The following is a 25,390-nucleotide window of genomic DNA, read 5'->3' on the forward strand; positions in this document are numbered from 1 at the left end:
GTTATCTTCTAGCTGAAGTGGCATCCACACTCAAAATCACTTTGTCGATAAAGACATTGATTATTTCCAAACTAAGTCTTCAAAACTGTCAAATCCACCAGCAAAAACGTGTCGAACAGTTCGATCAAGTTTTTTCGCGCTCAAATAATACGAGGGGCATCAGGCGATGGTATCCGGGCTATAATTAAAGCCCATTCAGTTAGAAGGCGCTTACGGAGATTACCGGTAGAAATCAAATTAATGAACGTCGGGGCTGAGATCAGCTGGATTTATGGCAGGACCAGCTGATCTCGGCCAAGCCAAGGTCATCGGTCTGCAATCACAATCATCGCAGGACACGATTGTGCTGGTTTGTGCGGTACCGGAACGAAAAGGATAAGAGATCTTGTTTGGGCAAAAGTAAATAAGAGCGACTGTTGGCCGTAATGAGGAAGGCCTTGGTTTTATCGTGCGACTTTTTACGATTTGGGGAGGACTTGGGGAGTAAATGTAGTAAAGTTAATAAGCATTGAGTTTTGCACTTTTAGATCCTACGGATGTTTTTTTTTATCTTTTTAGTATTTTGTATGGATATAAATTCCAAGTATCAACTCCTTAATGTAAGTATTTACGTATTATAGTACCAGTACCAACTCCTTAATGTACGTACATACTTGATGTTCTAAAAAATGTGTTTCGCAACGATTCAATTAGCACCATACTGCATACGGAATAGGAAAGTTAAAAATCTTTAAGCACTTATCTTGTATCACGAGCTCGTGACAAGTGCTCTACATGCTATAAAAAATTATATGCATACATAAGCGTATTTACTTATAGTCTACATATGAATGTTTTAAAAACAGACTAAACTACAAAAGAAATACTTTTTACTGAAGTGCCTGTTACAACTACTATAATTTCTGGAAAGTTACACAAAAATAAAGGTACAATCAACTATACTATAAACTGCCTCTTACGCGTAACCTTTGAAAATGTAATGTTAAAAACCAAATTTGAAATAATCGTAGCACTTATCGCCTTACCGAACCACTGGTTATGTGCTTAAAAACACTCTCACTTGTAATTTTCAAGTACAGTCCCTAATGTGTTTAAAATAACGTTTGAAGTTAATCAAATTCTCATCAGTTGCTATTATAATCGCATCTGTCACAGTGATTGCAGTGGACGAAAACATTATCGCTTTTGAAATGGTTTCATAACACGTTTCAAATTAGACGTGTTAAATTAGCAACACTTAAATACCGTTATTTAAATGCTGGCTGTTGGCGTAAATGTATCAAATAAATCAGTTTTAGATAACATACCTTTCTTTTTTTATGAAACTGTGTTAAAATATCAATGTTAAAGTACAATAGTGGAAATATTATTAAATTTACAATACAGTAAATAGGGTGGTCAATCGATACAAGTACAGTTTAATTGGACTTCCTAGGTACACTCGCTCCAAAAATTATTTGGTGTGCACGTTCATAAAATTGACAGTTTTTCTTGTATACTGTAATGAGATATACTGGATATCCGTAGTATTTTGTAAGACTGTATTGCAATAAAACGAATTCTGTTTAACTATTGAAATCTCGTTCATCAGTGAAAAGCTATATTTTGAACGTATGTTTTCATTTATACCATTCATGTGATAATTAATTTAGTTCTGTGATGAAGCCCAGTAACAAAAATATTAGTTTAACATAAAAGTGGGAACCTAAACTGAGGCAGTCTATGGAAAGTAATTTCTCAAAGAAATAGTAGATATACAAAATTATAGACATACATGTAAATGTATACATAATCCAACTCAAAATATTTTGTAATTCGTTACGACGATGGCCGTTGTGTGTACAGTACACACTTTTTATTCAGTTTATTTATTCTTCACCCGAAGTAGATTCTCGGCAATTACCGTCAAGGACATAACCATAGTTATAACCTTATAATTCAAAGCGTCGCCTTTAGTCTTGCCAAGAATCGCACATCGCCGTTATAGATTCCAGATACATTGAACCGACCAACTGTCCATAACTGTCCAAGTCGCGTTTTTTCCTCTTGTACAAGTTGGCCTTCGCCCCTCCAACGTCGAACACAACTTCATCTCGGAAAACATGCGATTCTCAAGATGGCGGGCCAGAGGCCTTTAGAGGGACCTTTGTATGTGGAATATAAATATTGCCTACAACTATACTGTATCATTCGTCGCTTTTCAAGTTGCACGCGAGGTACTGAACTATCAAATGGACCTAAATGCGATCTGTTAACTTGTATTAATATACTCTCCAAGATTTGGGTGGCAAAAGACGATTTTGACTCCCACTGTTAGCTATTTTTTTAATTTAATTATTGATTAGCAAGCCGCCTGACAGCGTATTATCTTTACAGCTTGGGAGTTTTCTGATAATTTATTTAATTTGACAAGACGACCAACGCAACTGCAGAGCTAAAATATGTTGAGAAATTGTGTCGCATTTATCAATTTGATGTATAAAGACAGTGATGTGGCTGACAAAAGAATTTGTATAGCAAACAGTAAGTGACCATAAAAAACTTGCGTTGTTTCATCAAAGGCAAATTGTTTTGAATGAATCGATAAGTCTTATCAATTAGGACCATCCGTACTACCTTGCGTTTGAATCATCAGCATTTGCCAGTTGTTGAAGTCTAGTATAGTAAAAAAATAATGCAATGTAAAATGTTATAACTAAATAATGTCTTACTCATATTTATTCTTGAACAAAAATCGTGAACTATATTTTCAAGTATCCGTGATATTTTCGATTAAAATACTATTTTGATACTCGTTACAAGAGTTGATTTTAGAATAGATGAGCAACTTAGCATCCAGACAGACATAAGCACAACATTGCTAAGGGGATCTGAATTTCGCCCACTGGCCCCCCGGGGTTCTCCCCCCTCCCCCCCCCCCAAAGATGATGGATCGGACCGGATCCCGATTTGTTGATACAACCTTGACAAGACGTTATTGTTTCATTATGGATGACTTGTGATACATTCGCGCCAAATTAGCATAAAGTGGCGGGAGAACTTACAGACAGCTGATAGAGCGATGCATTTCGGATTGGGAATAGTCCACCGACTACACTAACCACGTGTCAAAACTAATGTTTTACTCAATGGGATATTATACATTTGCTTTTCAAATTGGTTTTTATAAGGATATTACATTGTAACAGTACCGGTAGTATTTCTTTCGCATGGTTAACAAACGCTAGTGTTCTCCATCAACTGCATATCTCAAAACAAAACTTTTGCAGGAAATAAACAAGGAACGCTGAAGAAATTAATCCATGAATATCCTTCCATAAACTCAGCACAAATACTAAGATCGGAAAACCTTGTGAAAATGTTTACCGCATTTCCAGTATCCAAGTATTGTCATTATTTAGTATTACAGTATTACAGGTATTACAGGCGTCCCATTATTTACAGAAAAGCAAATATAATCGTCTAAATAACCCGTAACATACTGTACCAGTATCTAGTGGTACCGTATGTGATGTTTACACCGTCATCAAGTGAATCCAATTTATGATTAGTCCATACAACACGTTAATTGCGTATAACACGACCGGTAGGAAGGTAAGTTAATCGATGTTATACTGGAATATCTGAGGGGGGAGAATTAATTATAAATAACAGTCTTGTCTGAGTTGTTCTGCCCATGTTAGGTCCTAGGTTGAGCCTTCGTGTTAATACACAGGTGATTGTGAAATGGGAGATGATAGGGAAGTGGTTGATTGCATGCTTTTGAAAACTAAAATATTTATTGGAATCGTCTAGATGGTTAGCAATGCGTTAGAACAATAGTATTAGTTACATAAAAGTAACCAAAACTTGTATTTTGGGTTTGTTACCACCCCGGTTTTTAGTGTGCGAAAACGTCTCTTAAAATATACATAAAACATGTACTGAGACAGTTTACGTACAAAGGTGAACTGTGACAAAGGACAAAGAGGTCCTGCTATGCAACTCAACAAAAAATGTCTACTATACTACTATTAGTGCATTGAAAGGAATTCGTGAACAAAAAGAGTAAAAAAAAACTGGTAAAAGTACTTTTGTGTCCATCTAAATTCGTAAATCTAACGAGCATTTTGTTTATCAAATTCAAAAATAATGATTCACATTTACAATATAAACAAATGTCATTAAACAAGGATCGCCTTAAATGTCCACCAATACAATGTGGCTGGTTTTGTTCTGCAATCCCATAATTCATTCCACATCACTTGTCAATGCAAGTGTGTTCTCATCTTTCTTTCTCTATCGCCAATCAGCTCTCCCGTCAGGTTTAAAATACCAAAGATAATTGCGTTAATTACAAGAGCTGCAGCCGCCTGATGGAATGCCAACCAACACCTTGCCTCAGCGGTCGTTACCAGATATAGTAGACTTGCCGTTACCAGATCTCAAGTTCGTTACCATTACAAGAGCTGCAGCCGCCTGATGGAATGCCAACCAACACCTTGCCTCAGCGGTCGTTACCAGATATAGTAGACTTGCCGTTACCAGATCTCAAGTTCGTTACCATTACAAGAGCTGCAGCCGCCTGATGGAATGCCAACCAACACCTTGCCTCAGCGGTCGTTACCAGATATAGTAGACTTGCCGTTACCAGATCTCAAGTTCGTTACCATTACAAGACCTGCAGCCGCCTGATGGAATGCCAACCAACACCTTGCCTCAGTGGTCGTTACTAGATATAGTAGACGTTACCGTTACCAGATCTCAAGTTCGTTACCATTACAAGAGCTGGAGCCGCCTGATGGAATGCCAACCAACACCTTGCCTCAGCAGTCGTTACCAGATATAGTAGACTTGCCGTTACCAGATCTCAAGTTCGTTACCATTACAAGACCTGCAGCCGCCTGATGGAATGCCAACCAACACCTTGCCTCAGTGGTCGTTACCAGATATAGTAGACTTGCCGTTACCAGATATGCATATTTTTTTACCCTTTACCAGATCTTGTAGTTGATACCTTACTCAGAAATTTTGGTTGTTTGTTGTACTACAGGTTTTGGTTTTCTTGTACCAGTTTATTTGGTTGTTACTTTTACCAGATCTTTTAGTTGTTACATTTACCAGACAGTTTGGTTGTTTGCTGTACTATAGTTTTTGGTTTTCTTGTACCAGATTATTTGGTTGTTACTTTTACCAGATCTGTTAGTTGTAACATTTACCAGACATTTTGGTTGTTTGCTGTACTATAGGTTTTTGTTTTCTTGTACCAGATTAGGCCTATTTGGTTGTTACTTTTACCAGATCTGTTAGTTGTAACATTTACCAGACAGTTTGGTTGTTTGCTGTACTCTAGGTTTTGGTTTTCTTGTACCAGATTATTTGGTTGTTACTTTTACCAGATCTGTTAGTTGTTACTTTTACCAGGCATTATATGGTGGTTTTCTGTACTTAAGGTTTCAGTTTTCATGCACCAGATTATTTGTTTGTTACCTGTACTAGATTTTTATTTTGCTACTAGATCATACAGTTGTTAACCAGACATTTTGGTTGTTTTGTGTAATACAGGGGTTGGTCTTGTACTAGATTATTTGGTTATTACCTTAACCAGATATTTTGGTTGTTTTGTGTAGTATGTACATGGTTTGGTCTTGTACTAGATTATTTGGTTGTTAATTTTACCAGATCTTTTGGTTGTTACCTTTACCAGACATTTTAGTGGTGTGCTATACTACAGGCTTAGCTTACCTTGTACCAGATTATTTGGCTGTTATCTGTACTAAAACCTTTTGCTGTAAGTTTTACCAGATCTTTATGTTGTTACCTTAATGAGATATTTGAGCTGGTTACTATACTAGGGGTTTAGTTTTTCTGTACCATTTATTTCGTTGTTACTTACAACAGTTCTGTCTATTTACCAGAAATGTTCGTGGTTTGCTGTACTACTGGTTACGTTTTCATGTATAATACTACTTGCCTGTTATTTACCGGGACTAGATATTTTAATAGTTACCTTTGCCAGACACTTCATGACACACTCAAAGCTCTTACCACATACTACCCGACAAAATGGGTCGAAAACAACCATATCCCTCCCAACTGAAAACACTCCGCTGGGTATTGTTTCTACGTCTGTGTAGTATAGGTTGGTATTCTACGACTGCCAGGTAGCTATCTAGGAGCCCATACCTGGTAAGTGCTGCAGGATGCTAATGTGTACTACGATGGCTGTTATCTTGCCCTCTGCATCACCGGTGCAACGCATTATTGTAATGCCCGTTCCGACATTTTCACTTGGATAGATTTGCATTAATTAGCCCCCGCTGCACTCTGGACACCCAGTCAACTTTGTAACGCGGGTTAGCACGTTTGATATGAACTGTTCAGACCGGGACAAGATCCATTGAACATAAAATCTCAACTCGAGAACATGTTGTCCTCACAGGCATTCTACTAGGTGGAGGAGTCTGTAGATCCCCATGACCTCGTCATCATTCAGGGTGGTTCCACAGCTACAGCCGTTTGGAACTGTTCTGTATTATCAATGTTAAAACCAGTAGTTTGCATGTAAAAGATTAAGCTTGAATGGGTATTGTATAGGACTTTTGTATCCTTTTCTCTTGATCTTTGCTATGCAACGTATAACCATTGTAACAGGCGAGTTATAGCATTACAAGGCATTGTTGTTATTTCATGTGGATTTCCACATTGTGGCAGGGTGAGTTTTAAACTTTAGATTTGAGCGAGAGTTTTAGATTTGGTTGGTAATCTCCACTATAGACACACCAGGGGACAATTGAATTGTTAATTGTTAATATTTTGTCGACATGTTAATATTTTGACGAGCTTTAGAAGATCCTATAGTTGAATAGTGAAGGGTGTGCTGCTTTACGTCTTATAGATTGGCTTTTGTACTGCAAAACACTAAATATACAAATTCAGTAAGGTAGAAACATGTCACATATATCTTCTACTCCTCTCTTCTATTCTTCTGTGTGGTGGTCTCACATTATATACTAATGGTGTTTATGTGTACTGTAGAGATGTAGGTTATCTATAAGGATAGAGGTAAAATATCGATGTACTAGATTATTGAACGCATTCCCTAGTCGAAATGAATCCGTCTGGTCTGAATGTAAAGCTAGCTTTTACAATTATAAATCTTAGTAGTAGAAATTGGAAGAGGAAACATGGGTCACATTATGATGTTTCTTTAGAAAGTTTATCTTTAGATACATTAGAATGGAAATAAATATTTTTTAAATATATATCCTTCGACACGTACATATAAAACAGTCGTGTTACAGTTGAACAGTTGTTGCGTGATCGTAACACTAGCGCGGTAACAAATACAACACAGTAATAAGTGCTTGTGCTTGGTTCTGTGACAGTTTCAACGCTGCAATAGAGACGTTATGTATGAATCTGTAAAGCTCTTGAATGGTAATGTTCTGACAGCTATTCCACAAGGTTCCCTTAGCGTTACCTTATGCATAGATTAGAGAACTTACTCTTAGCGTAATGGCACCAGCCTGGCGTTATATCGTAGGATTATGTCCACAGAGAAGGCTACTTGTAAAATTGAGTAAATTATGGTGAACATTTACAAATATATCTGTTCCCGATAGTACAATGGTTGTTTATAAAGACTGCTTACTTGATTATTATGTGTGGAATATGCCAACTACTTCAACTGGTGTAAATGAAATCGTTCGTATGCATATTTGAGCAGCCCACAGAATAGTGAGTGATTCAATACACTTGAAAATGTGTCTAGAGCTGAAAGTTTTAGACCAGGCACTGCTTATTTATTTCCAACTAAAATATTTAGTATTACGTATGAAAGGGGTTTACATTATCAGTCGCTAATGTTGACTTCAGTGTTTATGCTGGACCCACGTTAGATTGTTATATATTTCTGTGAAGAGCAGATTCCAGGATTATATTCAACCTGAGTTAATGCTTTAGGTTCTCATATATATTAGCACGTATTGATTTCCCTCACCACCATACAGTTGTTTTAGAAATGCTCAGTGCTACTTTCTGATGCATTCTTGAGGACGCCAGAGTCATACTGTACATTGTTAATCAGACTGTCCAGAGTGGAATGGCCAACTATCTGAGTTCGGCTATCGGTTACCTGGTGGGGGTTACCTACGATACAATACTTTGACCAAAAACATAATTTGTTAACTTTTTCTAAATCCCATAAAACATGCCGATGTTTAAAACAAACCGAGTGATATTCCACAAAACGTTTGATTGCTACGGTTGACATTTATACAATTGTTCAATATTTTAGTTATATTAGGCTAGTATTGGTTTAACATTTATTAAATTATTATGAACAGGACTTTTTGGCCAAGACAAAACTTATGTTTCACGTAAAACATATCACAGAGACGGTCTCACGATCGCGGCACAGCCTTGCCGTCGCAGTTCGTAGTCTGTAGTCTGCAATTATGTTGTAATATGAGGACAGCACGAGGACAATAACTTTCCGCCGGCCCCAGTCACCAATCCGATCATCGATTAATCGATCCTTTCGAAATCGACCGATCGATAACCAGGTCCCCGTGGAGGTTCCATTGTCAGCGGCAGTAAAGCATCTAAGGGGAAATTAAATTTAAACAACTCAATGCTTGGGTGGTTCATTGAATTATCCTTAGACTTAACTTGTGAAAGATAAAAAAAATGGAGGATTGCCCATTGAAACGTTGACTTGAGATACATGTAGGCCGTTCATAAATTGGTGACCATAAATTGGTGAGTTTCCATATATGTTTTATGGTAGGGTACTTCATAACTTTTAGAATTTTAAGAACTAATGTTAAGAACTGTCTTTTGTTTTCTGCGTTACTAAAGTGCAATGCTATTTCTTTGTGCACAGTTTGAGATAAAGGTAGGCTAGACTCATTATTTTTGTGTCACGACAGTGGCATGTATAATTTTTTTATGGGAACGGTCCAAACGTGTTTTGATCGTATCCGTAGAAGAGTTGTTACTGACGAAGACCACCTGACTCTTTGGAAGGACTTCTTTAATCAGTTTTGAAATATCGATGTGAATAAAGCAATTTTTTATCCACTAGAGGTGAACATAAGCTCACAAACCTAATAATATTTTTCATCTGAATGTTACAGAGTTAAAGAAGAAATGAACTCAGTTTTGAAGTATCAATGTGAGTAAAACCTTTTTTTAGGATCCATTAGAGGGAAACATAACATAAAATTGATGTAACACAGCACACACTATCTTATAAGTTATTGTGTCGATTTGGAAACTAGCCTTTGACCCTCAAGGAATCGATAAACGGGTTGACATTCTTCAAATTTACATATGGTCGTATTGTAGCCAAACTCCTTTTATCCAGATATCCGAGGTGCAACAGGTGTATCCAGCGCCAGCAGGTGTAGTATCTCTGGAGGGGTCGTTCCTATGCTAAGTTCTCGATAATCTTGGGCCAAGAGTGTATCGGAGTTGCAATAAGGCGACTCAAGATTTCAGCTTTATCAAAGTTGCTCTTCACACTGTCTAGTAAATCCAGTGACTTTATGCCATTCTGATAAAGTTTTAGTTGTGCTTCGGCGATTGTGCAAAGACTGTTTCCCCATTGAGCTTAACAACCTTGTGTATTCGTGTAGATTGGGTATCTCAGAGGGTTTCTTAGAGTATATGCGGTTGATATCTGTGTATTAGATAGTAATAGTATTGATTACTATATAAAACACACATCCTGCAAACGTTTTGCTATTGATTCACAAATATTTAGTCTATAAAGTGGTTCCAGAGGGTCTCTTAGTAGGTCTTAGAGGGTCTAAGAGTAGATGAGGCACAAATATCTGTTGTACTATGGTTAACAAAAAGATAAGTGTGATTATGTCTAGTAAACTAGATATTGGAGATAAACTTCCTTCACGGGCACACCGTGAAGCCAATTCAATGTTCAAAATCAGTTATAAAACTTAGCCATCAAATGTATTCATACCAACGTGTTAGCTAAGACCGCCTCCAATTTCTTCGTGATTCCACACCTTCGGCTATAGAGTTATTTCTCGTATGGAAACTTCAACAATAAAGCAGCTTTCTCCCATTTCGCAGCCAAGCCGGGCGTGTTCACGACGCAAGTCATTAGACAGATTTATCGTTAAATTGGCGAATCAACATTGAAATTACCAGAGAGATCGGCAATAACTCAGACACAACGGATCAAATTGCCAACTATTACTTTAATAATAGTCGCTTAGGCGTGACCTTGTGACTGAAAAATGGGGTAGCCTTACGCGATAGTTGTATACAATACTGGAGAACAAGTCCTTTGACGTGGTGTGTCGAGTATCGAGCACGTGAGCCAGTCAAACCTTAACTTAACTGTTATCTTTTAACTCACATTAATACAAATGGTGTTTATGTGTACTGTAGAGATGTAGGCCTACACTTTCCAAGCAAAATCTACCCAAGATACCTCAACAGTGGTCCTGTAATGGCAAATATCCATTCCCAATAGGTTATGTAAAACTGAGCCTTGTTTTCAATGGGTTGTAGATCTGAACTAAAGAAAAACAAATAGTATCGTATCCAGAACGAATGTTCTCGTATGTGCCAGAATGCCAACAAGCGATGCAATGACTGTATGAAGCCAAACAATAATTTCTTATCCGTTTGAACGCCGCGGCGAAGCGGCCAAGGCAGTGTGTGGGTGAGGGATTGAGTTGTACCATTGACTATATATACCTGTTGTACCCCACACTTTCAAACTGCGGCGTATCATGAGAACTAGTTGTATCTTGATTATACTTGCTGCTTAAGGATTGTAACCGTTTGAGGCGTTATTCGTACATTTGGAATCAATGGCAACTAGCTATTGCCGATCTGCGTATCTTGTGGTTGTGTTGAGGGACGTTCTACTGCATTTTAAGGAGGCGACACGTTATGATAGGCAGGACCGTAATGAGATCGTCGCTGGCAAATCACTGCCAGACAAAACACTTTGAGCGTCATTCATAAGAAATAACAAATTAAATATCAAACCTACTTTACCCATGTAAAAGCCTCCAGACGAACCCCCGGAAGAGCCCAGAATCTCAGTTTTATGGAACCATAACTCCCGCGTGTGTTCCATTAGCGATAATTGTAAGACAGTAGCGGCGACCGACTATCTCACTCTACTCACGCCATCAAAACTATAGTCTAGGCTAAGCCATCGCGGGTACTTAGACCCAACAATCGCTAATGCGTCGGTTTTTGCGCAAGTAGCCACCTTCCGAGCGCTTTTTGCCACATAAACTTAACCTAACCTCTGTGATTTGCATTAGTGGAATAACAGTAATCAGCGGCTAATGTTTCGACTGTGAATTATGTAAGGGTTGCGCAACCGGACTGCGAGACCTGTTGTTAATCAGCTGTTTGCTGCACGAAGCGCCGTATTGGGATTGTGACCGAAACATGCGGACTGTATTACAGCTGGGTCTTTAGAAGGAAGCATTTGACATGTTTGGCATGCTAGGGCATAATTTTGTACTATTTAGTACGGATGTTATTTCCTTATACTGTACAGTGCTTTATACATCCTTCCTCACTTTTGCGAGGGCCTCAACACAGCAACTCTGTAGGCTCATTAGGCTCTTTACTGCAACTCTGTAGGGTTTAAGACTTCAAGCCGCTAGAGAATCCGTCATTGGCATTCTTGAACCACTGCCAAACGATTATACATCGAAACTAGACACAGCGGGGAATTTCATGTATACACTATTTCAAACTTTTATTTGAGTATTAAATCTTGTTTTCTAGTGAATAAAACATGTAGTCAGTCGTGTAACGCTTTTGTGGACAGTAATCGGTTTCCTTATTTGCATCATCTACTCGAAGGATTATTATTGTGCATAGTCCTTTTCGCAAGTCATTAAATTTGGTTATGGCAAAATAATTTCTCCAAGAAAATCACGCTTTCAGGCCCATTGTTCTTACAGTTGACAAGTAAGTTTAAAGAAAACATTACTGTTACAATGTTTCAATCACGAGGAAGGATCGCCTGATGACAGATTAAGATGGAAGGATGTTTTGTGAATTTTAACAGTGCTACCAACAACTTGGCGCATGTATAATCCATATGCATAAACTATTCTAGATTAATAGGATTATCAAACAAATCAAACAGAAAAAAAAAACTAGGACGATTCAAACATTGTCACCTAATTAATTCTAACACGACCGAGGATCATTCGAAGTCAACGATTCCACTGATCCTGTGTTAACAAATCAGACGAGTTTTTGCCAGAAGTCTAATGAGAATGAAAATAGCGAGGTAACTCAGCAGAGTCGACCGGTCTATCCTTCACTAGTGTTCTTTTACCTAGCTGATCACGCATTCTCTCGCCATCTCGAACTGATGTTCCAATCCTCTGACAGATAACATCTCACTCATTTGTGCGGCCGTGCGTGTTGCGCGCGTGCGTGCGTGTCCTGGACGTTCAACGACAGTTAATCCCGGGGATTATTTAAATGACGCAATCCCCGGCTTGTTAGCCGCACTCTTCGACAAATGAATCAAACCATTAGAGACTCAACGGCCAGTTTACGTCAAGCTTCGCGGACTTATGGGCTCCTGCGGTCTTTATGCCATGTTTCCGACCTTCTGGACGCAACGACCGGTGGAAGGTTCAGTCGTTACTGCGTTATTGTCCGCAATCAGCCTTCGTCTCCGAGCATCCACATCTCAGGATTCCTTTCTCGTAGTAAATCTGTGCTGTAGATGAAGATGTGTGCGGAAGGGTCCAAGATGCGAACTGCAAGATTGATAACCCTTAACGTAGTCGTTTTTAACTGATAAAGCTTTAGCGATTTGTCCAATTACCACCTTTAAATCCTAGTAGGTTATGTTCTAGATTGAAACCGTACTATACATTAATTCAGGCTTGCCCTAGAGAGTTGCAGCATCATCACTTAGAAAAACCTATTGTGATTAGCGGGATTTGAACCCAGGACCTCGGGGACCGGAGTCCAGCTCGCTCCCCAATTGATAGTGAAACATACATTGTAATCAAGGAGGATAACCAAATCTCAATCACAAAATCGGAACAACAGCAAGACGATCAAAATGAGACAGCACTTTAAAATTTTTAATCCAAAAACTCACACGAATCACTATTCAGACGCAGACTTGTGCGGTCAAAAACCACTCGGTCTCCACACATAATAAACCACAACTCGTCAAACGCCAGTCCATCACTTCAATTACACCTGGAATAACAATCGCGGGCGCTTCCAGGTTTTTCAGTGGGAACTCTCGGGCTCCAATGGACCTATAAATCAGCTGACGGAGCCATCGAGGCCAGAGATCGACGCTTACACAGGACCAGTCTCGTATAAGGCAAGCGATATTTTGAGAGCCGACTTTCTCGCAACTTACCGGTTGTTTCTGTTGTTTGCTGCCGTACGGGGAGATGCAGACGACCATGTTTCGGTGGGAGAATTTGCTCAAGTTTGATACTTTGTCATAAAACTGTCAGAAGCAATTTGCAGTGCAGAGTAAACCCTACAGTAGCCTACATACTTTCCCAGATTGGAAACTACTATATTTTTGTTACTTTAAAGTAGTCTAACAGTCAGATTTTTATAGTTTTAAAATTTTCAGGTCACGCCAAATGTCCATAGATTGTACCACAGACTGTGTGCTTGTACGCTAACACACCCTAGCAGATTTCAATAAATCCGGTTGACTTGAACTGTATGAAATAAACGAAATCATACGAGCAAAATAAGTAGATTTGATACTACCTCACAATTCGTTGTCAGTTTTTCAATTAGTCCAATGAAACTGGTTTCCCTTACATTTTTTTATATAGGCTACTTTGTTCAAAATGTGAATTTAAAGTTTGTTGCCTACTCGCATTCAATTTCCTGAAACCTAAAGAGGGAAACCAAACTGTATAGAACTAATTGAAAATTTAAATGCCTTGTTGAATTGTCTTGGACAATGGAATATATTTTACTTTACGATTGACCCGAGTCACAGATAATTTCTCACACCTTTCGTAAGATTCCACACGTCCGTTACAGCAATATAAGGTTTTACAGCCACTTTCGCCTCATTTTACCAGACCAGCCATTGTGCCTGTCTATGGATGCAACCACATTTCAATACTTCAATACTGTAGTGTCGTCTCCCACGATGTTAGTGGTTGCAACAGTGGGTTGCAGTTGCAGACCGCAGCTGGCGAAAGTTGACGTGAATGGCGTCAAATTGTGGCCGCGTTCAGCGCTCACTCGTTATAGAGATCTGCTGTGTCAAACGTCAAACGTTGACGCCCTTAACGAACTTAAACTGTGGCCAGTGGTCAGGCAAGTGTCCAGAGCTCAGGCAGTGTTCTAGATATGGCCAGTGGTCAGTTAAGCGTAATATCTGTGACCAAATCTCAGTCGAGGGTCTTAAATTATGGCCACAGCTCAGTTGAGTCTTAACTGTGGCCAGAGCTCAGTTGAGTCTTAACTGTGGCCAGAGCTCAGTTGAGTCTTAACTGTGGCCAGAGCTCAGTTAGGTAAATTTACGCAAGAGTGCAAACTTTTAAAACACTTTTGCTATTGAAGGAGTATTTTATTGGACGTGTGGAAAGCAAATATAGTTAATTGATCTGGAAGATTTTAAATACACAGTTTTCTTCTTGATTGACAGCAAAATGTCATGTATAAGCTTCCACGGTCATGGCTACGAATCTACTGCAAAATATATTTAAAAACTGATGATCGTATATGGCATTATTCATGTATAGTGTCCTTTTTAATAAGAATGTCCTAATTGTCAATGTCTTCATTTCTTAATTTAAATATGTCCATGTGACAAACAGACTTGTCTTTTATTATAAATACATTGGATTGAAATATATTTAATTCCTACTTATGTTAGATATTTTGATAATTATTTTAGTTGTAAGAAAAAATACGTCACATATACGATCTTTCTTTACCTAAATAATTTCTAAATAATTAAAATCGGCATGGAAAAAAAGAATTGTAAAAAATCAATCTGTCACATAATTATAGTTTAAACAAATATGTACCCGCTTAAACCACCACGAAATGTATATAACGGTGTGTAGGCTTTTTCGCAATTACAATCACAAGTAAGAAGTCATTAAGAGCAAGTTCACCTGGAGATAATTAAGTTCGTAAGTTCCTTTTTGTGGCTGCATTGTACCATTACTTTTAGACAGATGACGTCACCTTACACCCTAGAGTATAAAGTTCATGTGTTCAAATATGTAGTTCAACTCATTTAAATCCCCTAAAGTGATAATACAGTACTAAACATCAAGATTTTGTTTTAAAGTGCATTTACAATGGGCACGTTTATGATTCTATCAAAATCTAGTGTTTTTGTTCACTCAATACAATTTCCTAGTTGGAAGTGATACAAACTCATAAACTAAACCTTTCCCCTGTCGACGAGGGTTTGTAAGCTTTTTGAACACCTACTATTGAGACTTTTACTCCTACGGACAAAGCTATATCCATATTTATGAAAGCATTACAGTACTGTCCCTACAAAAAGCAAGCTGTACAAAAAGCTCAAATTGAATAAATTATAAAATCGAGGTCGAAACAATTCAACGTTTCCCGATCTCATGTGAAAGATTCTGCAATCGAATAATGTATTCACAACAAGCTATCCATGGGCCGACTATTACCGTGTTCCTATTACCATTACCTAGTACCTCCGGGGAACCTGTTATTATTTGGACGTTTAATAGAATATTGCGACTAATCTTACTGCTCTAAACGACTTCTAGAGCTGTATGGTCGTTTAGGCTACACGGTCTAAGTGTTATGGAAGCTGTCATGGGGTAGGGGAAACAACAACATTATTTTTACTATGGTGTCTATACATATAGACTACCTATTTCAGTTACAATTAACGGTGACCGTCCATAATCTTACAGGGTGTGTTGTTTTCAGTATAAGACATATTTTAGCTGTTAACAACAACTTAAATAATTGTTTTATATTACTGGCATTAAGCCTCGGTATGGTGACAAACCAAGTAAAAGCTTGTATACCGTATTAAATATTTATCTTACTATATACAGGGTACAGGACTGCGCTGTGGTACGTAATTAAAAAAAATGTTTAAATTAGCAAAAACATTTAGGAACTGGAAATCCAGTCAGTTGGTAAAAATACCTAACTAAGAGAGAAAAGTGTCGTAGTCCACGAGGACATCTCTATCTGGTTAATTATCCAACCGATTTATGCAAATCCTCAGGAATAAACTGTTGAGTCGAGTCTTTAATTGTAGCAGCAGACGATTTAAAGTCCACACGAGATTTAAATCTCGCCCTGGAACTAAAAAACGAGCTGAAAGAAACGGAATGTGTGTAATCGATTAGGACGTTTTTCAAACGGGCAGCGTATAAACAGCTGATCGGATCGTGGGAGAGGGAGAGTGACGTAGTAGCTAGTGCGACCTGTCGGCGACCGCGGGAACTAACTGAACCGCAGAGCAGACTACTTACCGACATGGACCTGCACTGAGTGGTTCTGATTGCATTCTTGCGGTTTCTAGTTTTATCACTTTCAGTCGCAATATGCAGTTCATTTTTTGCATTCTAATACAAAAATAAAATGCATCGTCATTCAGTTTGTGAGGTAGCCTATGTTTCAAGTTTCAGGTCTCTAGCTCATCGGGAAGTTTAAAATCGATTGCAAAATTGTACCGGACAAGAAAGCGAGCTAATAAAAACTCTTTAATATACGTGAAGGTCAATCAATATATTTATGAAAAAAGGGAGATGATTTCGTATTACGTATGCAGAAATCTAACAGCTTGTGAATATCTGTTCTTAGGAAATGTATTTTAACTACTTTGATGAATTTTTTACTCAGTGCAGAGTGGAATTGAGGGCACAACTATTGATTTACTTTCTTTGTAACATTCTATTTAAGTTTGTTTATTATAGAAGACAATAAAATTTGCTTTGTTTTTTCATCTTCAATGTCTCTGTGCCAATTGGGTAATTTTCAATCGATTGTAGTGCTCTTTTTAATTTATAACTACTTCTATAGTTGTTCTTTTCATTTATAACTACTTATATTAAAATGTAATAGAATTAGTTACAGAGTAAGTATAGTAAGTAAGTTATAGAGTAAAGTAGTTAATAGATGTAGTTATTGAAAATAGCATTTAATGCTATTTTCAAAATTTTTGTGTAGTAAATAATACATATGAGATTAAATAAACATCGCAATTATTTTAATACCATCATAAGCCAATTATTAAAATTTAAAACAATCGGTCATAGCTCGCGCCATCAAAAAAGTAAAACATTTCAAATAATACAAGAATCTGTCAAATGTAGCATTTACTACCGGATAAAGACTGTAGTCCCCTTAGTAAACATATTTGGGTTAAATTCGGGGGAATTATCAACACGAAGGTACATAAATATTTTTTTATAAAAGGGCATTTTCTTTCGGTTGAAAATCAAAACACTTATTATTATTTGTTTTTAATTATAAATCGAAATAACCCTGTTTAAAAGGCGTTAAAACTGAATAACAAATACTTTGAGCTTTACTTTTACTTTTGACCCACTCTAAAACGCGTTAAGCACTCTGTAAACGCTGTCAAACGATATGTCAATGTATAAAATCAAAGCGTGACAACGAGGAAAACCGCCGTGTGTCTGTCTCCAGACGAGTACTCCCGCGGTCAGGTGATGATTTTGGCGGGAGTGGTCATAACCTGCGCGTCACCCCTGTGACGTCAGGACTATAAATACTGCATCGCCCCCACACAACGTCACAGCTTCATTCTCACAGATATATCCAGAGACGAGTGCGTATCCAGGCAACCGACGACGCTTATCGATGACGTAGGTTGATAAGGGAATGTCTGGGCGAAACTGTTATCTACAATCACCGTTACATAACGTAAATATTTACAGTTGATGAGGTACAAGAAGTTATCTATGGAACAGGTGACGGAAAACTTTGGTAACATATAAAAAAAAAGTGGTTGGCGAAGAAACAGTTTGATTAAATGTAAAAATGTTATTGAACATTCCGTATGTATGCACCTGGTGTAGCTGAATTGCTGTGAAATAGGACAGGAAATAAGAAAAAAAGTTAAAAATAACCGATAGGGTAATGATACTATTTTTTTAGATTCGTGTGTGTTATTTAATGGTGTTTTGGAAAATGTGAGATTATTTGCTAAGCATTTATTTCAGTTGCACTTTGCACAGTTGAGTGCAGAATCTTGTGACGTTAACATAGCAAGTGATAGCAATGTGCTGGTAGCTCTTAAAGTTTGGTTCTCACATAACAGGAGAACGCAAATACGAAATAAACTGTTGTCTGTTCGTTTCTATATTACCCACGTTTTTGAGTGTGAGATTATACTGTGCGTTATAACTAGTTGTAATATATAACACACGCTGGTTTTTGCTGCAAATATAAATGACCGTGGCACACCCGAAACTTGTTTACATTTACTAAAAGGTTTGGGATAATTCTAATACACATTATCACCAAACTGTGTACTAGTTTTGAAGACATTATGTTGATAGAAATTTTGACTGGACATGCTAAAAACGGGAACAACAATCAGGTACAATACACTATTGATCACACACCTATAGGCAACAGATTGTAAATGTCTGGAGTGTCATTGAAATTAAAACCAAAACCTCACCTCACACCAACGATTTACTTTAAGTTGCGGTACAGGAAATAAATGCAACGCATCACCATTGCTGTTTGAGTCTTGGTAATCTTACTAATATTATAAGTAAAAAAGTTTGGATGGATGGATGTTTGTGACAATTCGTGAATGCGAGAAATACTGGTCGGATTGGGCTGAAATTTGGTGTGATGATAGCTCACAATCCCGATTAACATATGGACTCATTCTTATCTCAAAAATCCTTTCAGGCTCCGCCCCAGTGGTTCTGGAGTTTCCCATGTTAGTCTTATGAGTATTCAAAAGGAGTTAAAGAATTTTGTCAGCTGTTTTAACCAAACAAGTTAGTTCTATCATTGACCATTATTGACTATTGGATACTGTTGTACTAATAGTCAAAGGTTCTATGATATAAATTTTTTTAACCAACTAGCAACAAAAAGCTGTGAAAAATTAGAATTTCACTTTTTAATTGTTTAGGTACAGTGGTAGAACATTATGGCTATGGTAGATGTGCTATAACTATAGCATACCGTAAATTAAAATAACCAAATTTTCTGGGACCTTTGTCCTCCCACATTGCAAACGCAAACCACGAGTACAACTGCAACAAGCATTTTATACGCCAACCCCGTACGAAGGACGGGCACTCTGCTAGTAATTATATAAGTGGAGGAAACCCAACGGTCCAACAAAAACCAAAGTCATCACGTTTTATTAGTAAAACGAGCCACTTATTGTGATCGTGCGTTGTTTGGTTTACATAACACAAAATCCCGCGTCACGGAGCAAAAACAGACCCGTTACGTCGCGTTACTCGGTCATTTTGGCTCTTGTGGTTCGCACTGTGTTGCAAATTGTGAGTTTAGTGCATTTTCATATTTTCAGCTAAGAAAACTTGCGTTGCATTTTTATTATCCCTTTCAATTATTCATACGAAGTGCTTCCTTTCATTTAATTTGTTGTCAATTTTTATTACACCTTAACATCCATTCGGTAAGAGATTTCATGATACAAATTTTATGCTACTCTTAATATATTTTTAGTTTTAAACTAAGCTCGATTAAGACATGTTAAATATTACTACGAGGGAATTTACTTTTACCAAGTAATAAAATACCAAATTGAAGATTCCCTAAACAAATGAACATTTGCAAATACATGCGCGAATTTCCACTTTTGATCTGTGTGTATTTACATTGGCCTACTGATACAATTACTAAAAAATCGTCAAAAGTCGTGATCGACAGTTAAAACAACCGTTTTGTATGTATAAATCTAAACAACTTATTCAATGTAGTAAAACTACTAGAATGCAATACAAGATTTACAAATGATTTTATTACAAAAATAGGTATGTATTTGCAAGGACAAATTAGGCTAGATTACTTACAACAAAAATAATCCATACTAAACAGTTGTTGTCACAGTTTTTATTGGTACTTGGAGATTGAAAATAGACGCATAGTCAGCCAAATAGGGTTCCATAAATTAACTTCCGCCAGTCAGCCAAACCTTTTCTCTACTTGGCCAAAGGGATACAGCTTTCAAACTAAGTCACATTTTCTTTCATATATTTATGTGTTTGTATAGATTGTAATGTATAAGATCATCTACTCTCAAATTGATCGTAAATTTGTTTATTATAATTTCTTTCCTATAGTCTTGCGTTCTAATTCGATCTTTTATTGATTTAGTTACAGTATGGCTGTATTATTAGTGTCTAGTATAATTACTAAGTTCTACAAATTCGCCAAAAAATTAATAAAAATTGCAATTAAAAATATTGTTGCTGAATGAGCTTTAAAAATGTTATATAGTGTTTGAATATTTCCCCATCGAATGATAACTATTTATATTACTTTCTACGTAGCTTGTTTTCATCCTGTAGTCCATATTTACATATTGTTGTGAAAACCATTTAATAATCCTGGATCTTTAATTCCAAATAGTTCAACGAGTCAGAATTAATTATAGATGTCAATTGGCAGCTCTAAATGGGAATATTGAAACTTCCCTGATCCCACAAACCTACATACAGACTTGCCAGTTGCCTGATGAAATTGATCCAAACAGGTTCATTTTGCGATATACATTTACATTTGCACGTAGTATAAAACCATCAATGTATAATACTCTACTCGTGAGTTATTCCTACATCGATGTATAAAACATGTATCAATGAGGTCTGTTGCTACAAACAAAACACTATGTTTTATGCGGATAAACGATTATTATTATTATTAAAAAATTTAAATGGGTGGAGAACCTAGTCTATTTTATGAGGGTTATAAAAAATGATTATTCTTATAATCGTAAGTAAGCACTACACATCCATCAGTTAAAACTTCCTTTGATTATTTCTGCACACAATTTAAAAGTTTGCAATAGAAATTCCGAATAATCCGATCATATTGATATATCGTTTTTATATTACTTAAATATTTTAAACGGATTTATGAATATGCCTTATGAAGATAGCAACACCAAAAGGCAAATTTGTTTTCACCTACTGTCTATTACTAGTTTTTTCTCCATCACTTAAGTTACTAAAGTCTAGCTAAAATGTCATGAATTACGGTACTCGTACAGTATTTCAAATTTATGGAATATCAATAAGGCCGGAATAGGAAAGTAAGATATGTTGCATTGAAAAGTGCGGAATTGTAGAGGGTGCGCCCACGATGCACACTAGCGCTACAAAACGAGAGTGGCGGATCGCGGAACTACTAAGGGTGGTAGGGGGTGAAGAACGTTGTGTTAAGGAAATTGATTACTGTACGCTCATTTCATATTCTTGAAACTAGCAGACATGGGAAAGCGGGAATCTTACTGTCATTCATACATTAATACTATTGATTTTATTGTACAACAAACGACGCGGTTGAACTAGATAGTCGAAACTTGTATGAAAAAAACATACCAAAACACTAATATATAATAAGTTAAAATATTCCGTATTTTTTGAACCCGAACGCATTTTAGATCGTAACTATGCAACTTTAAAAGAAATTACGGTAAAAGTTGTTGAAATGTTTGATACATTCATGTAGCTTTGGGAGGTAAACGGATGCAACACAAATCGCATGAAAAGTCTTGATATGAATGACACAATTAGAATATGATCTATATGATTTGGAGGAAATGCAAAAGCTACGTAGTACGAGTTAAGTGACAATTGAAATAGAAACTTTAAAGCTTATTAACACGGAATATTATAGGTAAATGTTAGATATAGACAAGATAAGAATGGAAGTCTATGATGAATACAGTAATATGACAGTTAAATCAATGACAACAGTTAGTTAAACCCTTACACAAAACCATCAAAGAACACATATTTCTATCGGTAAATATAAGAAACTGTGTAGTGACTTACGTTGCGACGTCGCCGATATGAATGAACGAGTGTCTAGGACAGGGTGGCGTCATGACGATTTGACGTCATTACCCGTGACGTCAGAGAACCTCCCCTAACCGACCACCCCTTGAACTTGGACTGTACCAGGGAGTGACGTCACGACCACCCCTTCAATATGGACCAGACCACTCAGTGACGCACAAGCCACCCTTATCGACCCACCCCGTGACGTCAGCAAGGGTTGTCGTCACATATTTGACGTCACAAGCCACCACCGTCTCGTCAAGAGAACATGTGATTCTATTCACGTGACTTCTTGTCTATTCTCTAACCCGTTTTGTATTTTATGCCGTCGTTAAATTAGACTTATGTATGTTAACATTTTGTAAATGGGCTTACCTGTGTGTGTCGAATGTGAGTTAAAATCAAGGGTTAAAATTAAAGGGTTGTCTTAAAATAATTTGGAATTATGTTGGTGGACCTTTTGGTAAGAAATCTCCAGACGTGGTTAATTTTATGGTTTGGGTAGAGTTAAAACATGTTTTTGCTCATTCAAATAGTTTACAAGTCATGGTATATACCGACATTGGTAAATTATTTATTTAGTATGTATTCGGTATATCGTATGTTAATGTATTCATACATGAAAATAAATTAGTTTAAGAATTATCTTTAAAGTGTGTTAAATAACTAGAACGTATGAAAAATATTGCCATTCCATTAATTTGTCCATGCTGTCATGTTTGTTCAATTAAATTTTTTTACTGGTTAGAAAATCTTATAGATATTTAGTATAGTTGAAAATTTACTTATATGACTTGAAGACTCGTTCCAGTTTATCAATTTAATAAGATTTTACAGATATATATAACAAAATAAAATACGTTGCGCACTAAAGGCTAACCTTAGGTAGTGATGTCGTCTTTAACCCCCTAAAACTAGGCCTAAACTTTTAGTTGCTTTTATCAGAAGTCTAGTTTTATGGATGGTTTAAATCAATTTAAAAACGTAAGTTGATTTCTTAGAAAACACTTCTATTTTATTATTCCAAACTAATCACTAAACAGTTAAAGTAAATGTTACTTCAAGTAAAGTAGATGTTATTTGCTAGATAACTAGCAAAGGAAAAGATCGGAATGGTAAAATCTTTGTTGAATGTTTAAATAGTGAACAATCTAAAACATATATGATAGACAAACTACCATAACTTAGAAATCATTCTTATTTACTGTAATTCATTGATTTTTTTGGCCATTTTGATGCAATTTGTAAGATGGAAGATTATTATTACTCTTTTATCTAAGTATAAAATATTATCATTTTAAAAATTATTCATGGACTGACAATATCAGTTCTATAGAAGCTGCTTAGACATATTAAACACACGGAAATTATTTGCAATTTGCCCGTAATATAATGTTTAAGTTATATCAACGGCTATATTAATGCAATTGTTAAATTTATTTATATATTGGATTTGTTACTACAGTTGATTATTAACCTTTTGGATTATGAATAATTGTTACAATTAAGTACATACAGCTATTTGTCGCAAATATAATTAACTCAGATAAATTATAGAGAAAGATACACCGCTAATTTAGATAGGAACTTATGAGTAGGCCTAGTTATTATTATTATTTATTTATTATTATTTCAAATATAATTTTATTTATCATGTTGATTATTTTACAAGATAACCGAAGGTGAATTTTGTAAAATCCGTACGCTATATTAAAATTCCTATTTATTCACGTAACTTAATAACATTGTTTGGTAAGATTTTAGGGGTTTTCGTATATCATATATAATAAAATGAAAATTTTTAATTGGCTGCGTACTTTTATTACCATAGTAGCATTTGGCGATTTCTGCGATAATAGGGAATGATAGAGAAATAACATCTCTGTATATTTAACGTGGTCAGAGACATTGCATCTTATATGCAATTATTTTGTCATTGAGAATAATATTATTGTATATTTTGTATTGTATGTGTTTCTGAGATTTAGTTGATCACTGTTATTTGAACTATAAGTAGGCCCTAACCGTTTTATAAGTTAAGATTTTTAGATAATTCGTATTGTATGGGTTTCTGAGATTTAGTTGGTCACTGCTATTTGAACTATAAGTAATAGTTTAATAAGTAAAAAAAATATATAACTCGTATTGTATGGGTTTCTGAGATTTAGTTGGGTCACTGTTATTTGAGCTATAAGTAACAGTTTTATAAGTTAAACAATTTATATAATTCGTATTGCACGGGTTTCTGAGATTTAGTTGACCACTGGGTTATAAACAAAATAGAGTAATTTGTTCACAATAAATTTATATTTATATCTCCGTAACTGAAAAAACTATTTGACTTGTATACAGTTTTTATAACTTTATTGAGTATAGGTTAGCCACTAAGTTTTGATTGACTTTTTTACATTTATATTTAATTATTAAATTAATAGTAGCCTATTTCTTTAACTGTTTGAATGTTTATTTACCAAACAAAATCTAAACATTTGCCTTCGACTCTATATCTGAGTAGTTGTGTACATGCGTGTTAGTAATCCTCCACCGTTAGTTGTCACCCACTACAGTCGACTTACAGCAGAAGTGTTTGCTATTGTTGTTGTCGTCGAAACTTTGATGTTGATTGTCGCAGACGCTCTTGTAACAACGGCTCAACATCGCACTCCAACATTGATGCACTTCACATACACATCCATACCTGGGGAGGACGAGGGCGACTCCAGGTCTACGATGACACTGTAGGTACGAGAATACGACGCCGACAATACTATACGACAACTACACGCGACGCGCGTCCGCACTGTACTGGAGCGGCGCGACCGACCGACAGACACTATTATAAAACACACCGCCTTTCGCCCATCCGTGACGTGCTGTGACGTCACGCGACGCGCTCATTGGCTGGCTAGTGTACGTCATCGTTGTGACGTCACTCCCCTCCCACCTCCCAACGGTACTCTCCCACCCCCGCGCCCGACAGCTGGACTGGGATCGATTGGCTTGATACAGTCGCAAGTACTTTCATCTATGAATGAATGAGTGGCGTGAGAAATTGGGGTGTAATGGTCATTTTTGGCAGATTATAAATTATAATTATTATAGATGCTATTAATTACATTTTTGAAAGATAATGTTTAAGTATCGTGAAATGTTAGTAATTTTTTTGTAATCTATGATAATATACAATTGTTCATAAATAGCCTTTCTTGTACAGAATGCTAGCTAGGGACATTATAATATACGGTCCATTAAATGAACGAAAACATCACGAATAGTGCATGTATAGAAGTACTCAGAAAAAAGAGAACAAAAAGTTAATTTGTTTAAAGCCAACTAAAGCTCAAAGTGCTTGA

The 25,390-nt window shown here is 36.5% G+C and overlaps 1 protein-coding gene across 2 annotated transcripts in view; it reads right to left on the reverse strand.

The window, feature by feature from the left end:
- The window catches only part of LOC129000719 (probable nuclear hormone receptor HR38), a 75,459-nt gene extending 50,686 nt beyond the window's left edge, over positions 1-24,773 (reverse strand). For both annotated transcript variants that reach the window (XM_054427692.1, XM_054427691.1), the window contains exon 1: positions 24,614-24,773. In XM_054427692.1, the coding sequence (XP_054283667.1) occupies positions 24,614-24,695 (82 nt within the window). In that variant the 5' untranslated portion in view covers positions 24,696-24,773. The remainder of the gene's footprint in view (positions 1-24,613) is intronic.
- Between the last annotated feature and the right edge of the window lie 617 nt (positions 24,774-25,390).

This window comes from Macrosteles quadrilineatus, unplaced genomic scaffold (genome assembly GCF_028750875.1).
Source record: "Macrosteles quadrilineatus isolate MER2022 unplaced genomic scaffold, UCM_ALF_1.0 Scaffold_8__2_contigs__length_117827958, whole genome shotgun sequence".
Taxonomy (NCBI): Eukaryota; Metazoa; Arthropoda; class Insecta; order Hemiptera; family Cicadellidae; genus Macrosteles; species Macrosteles quadrilineatus.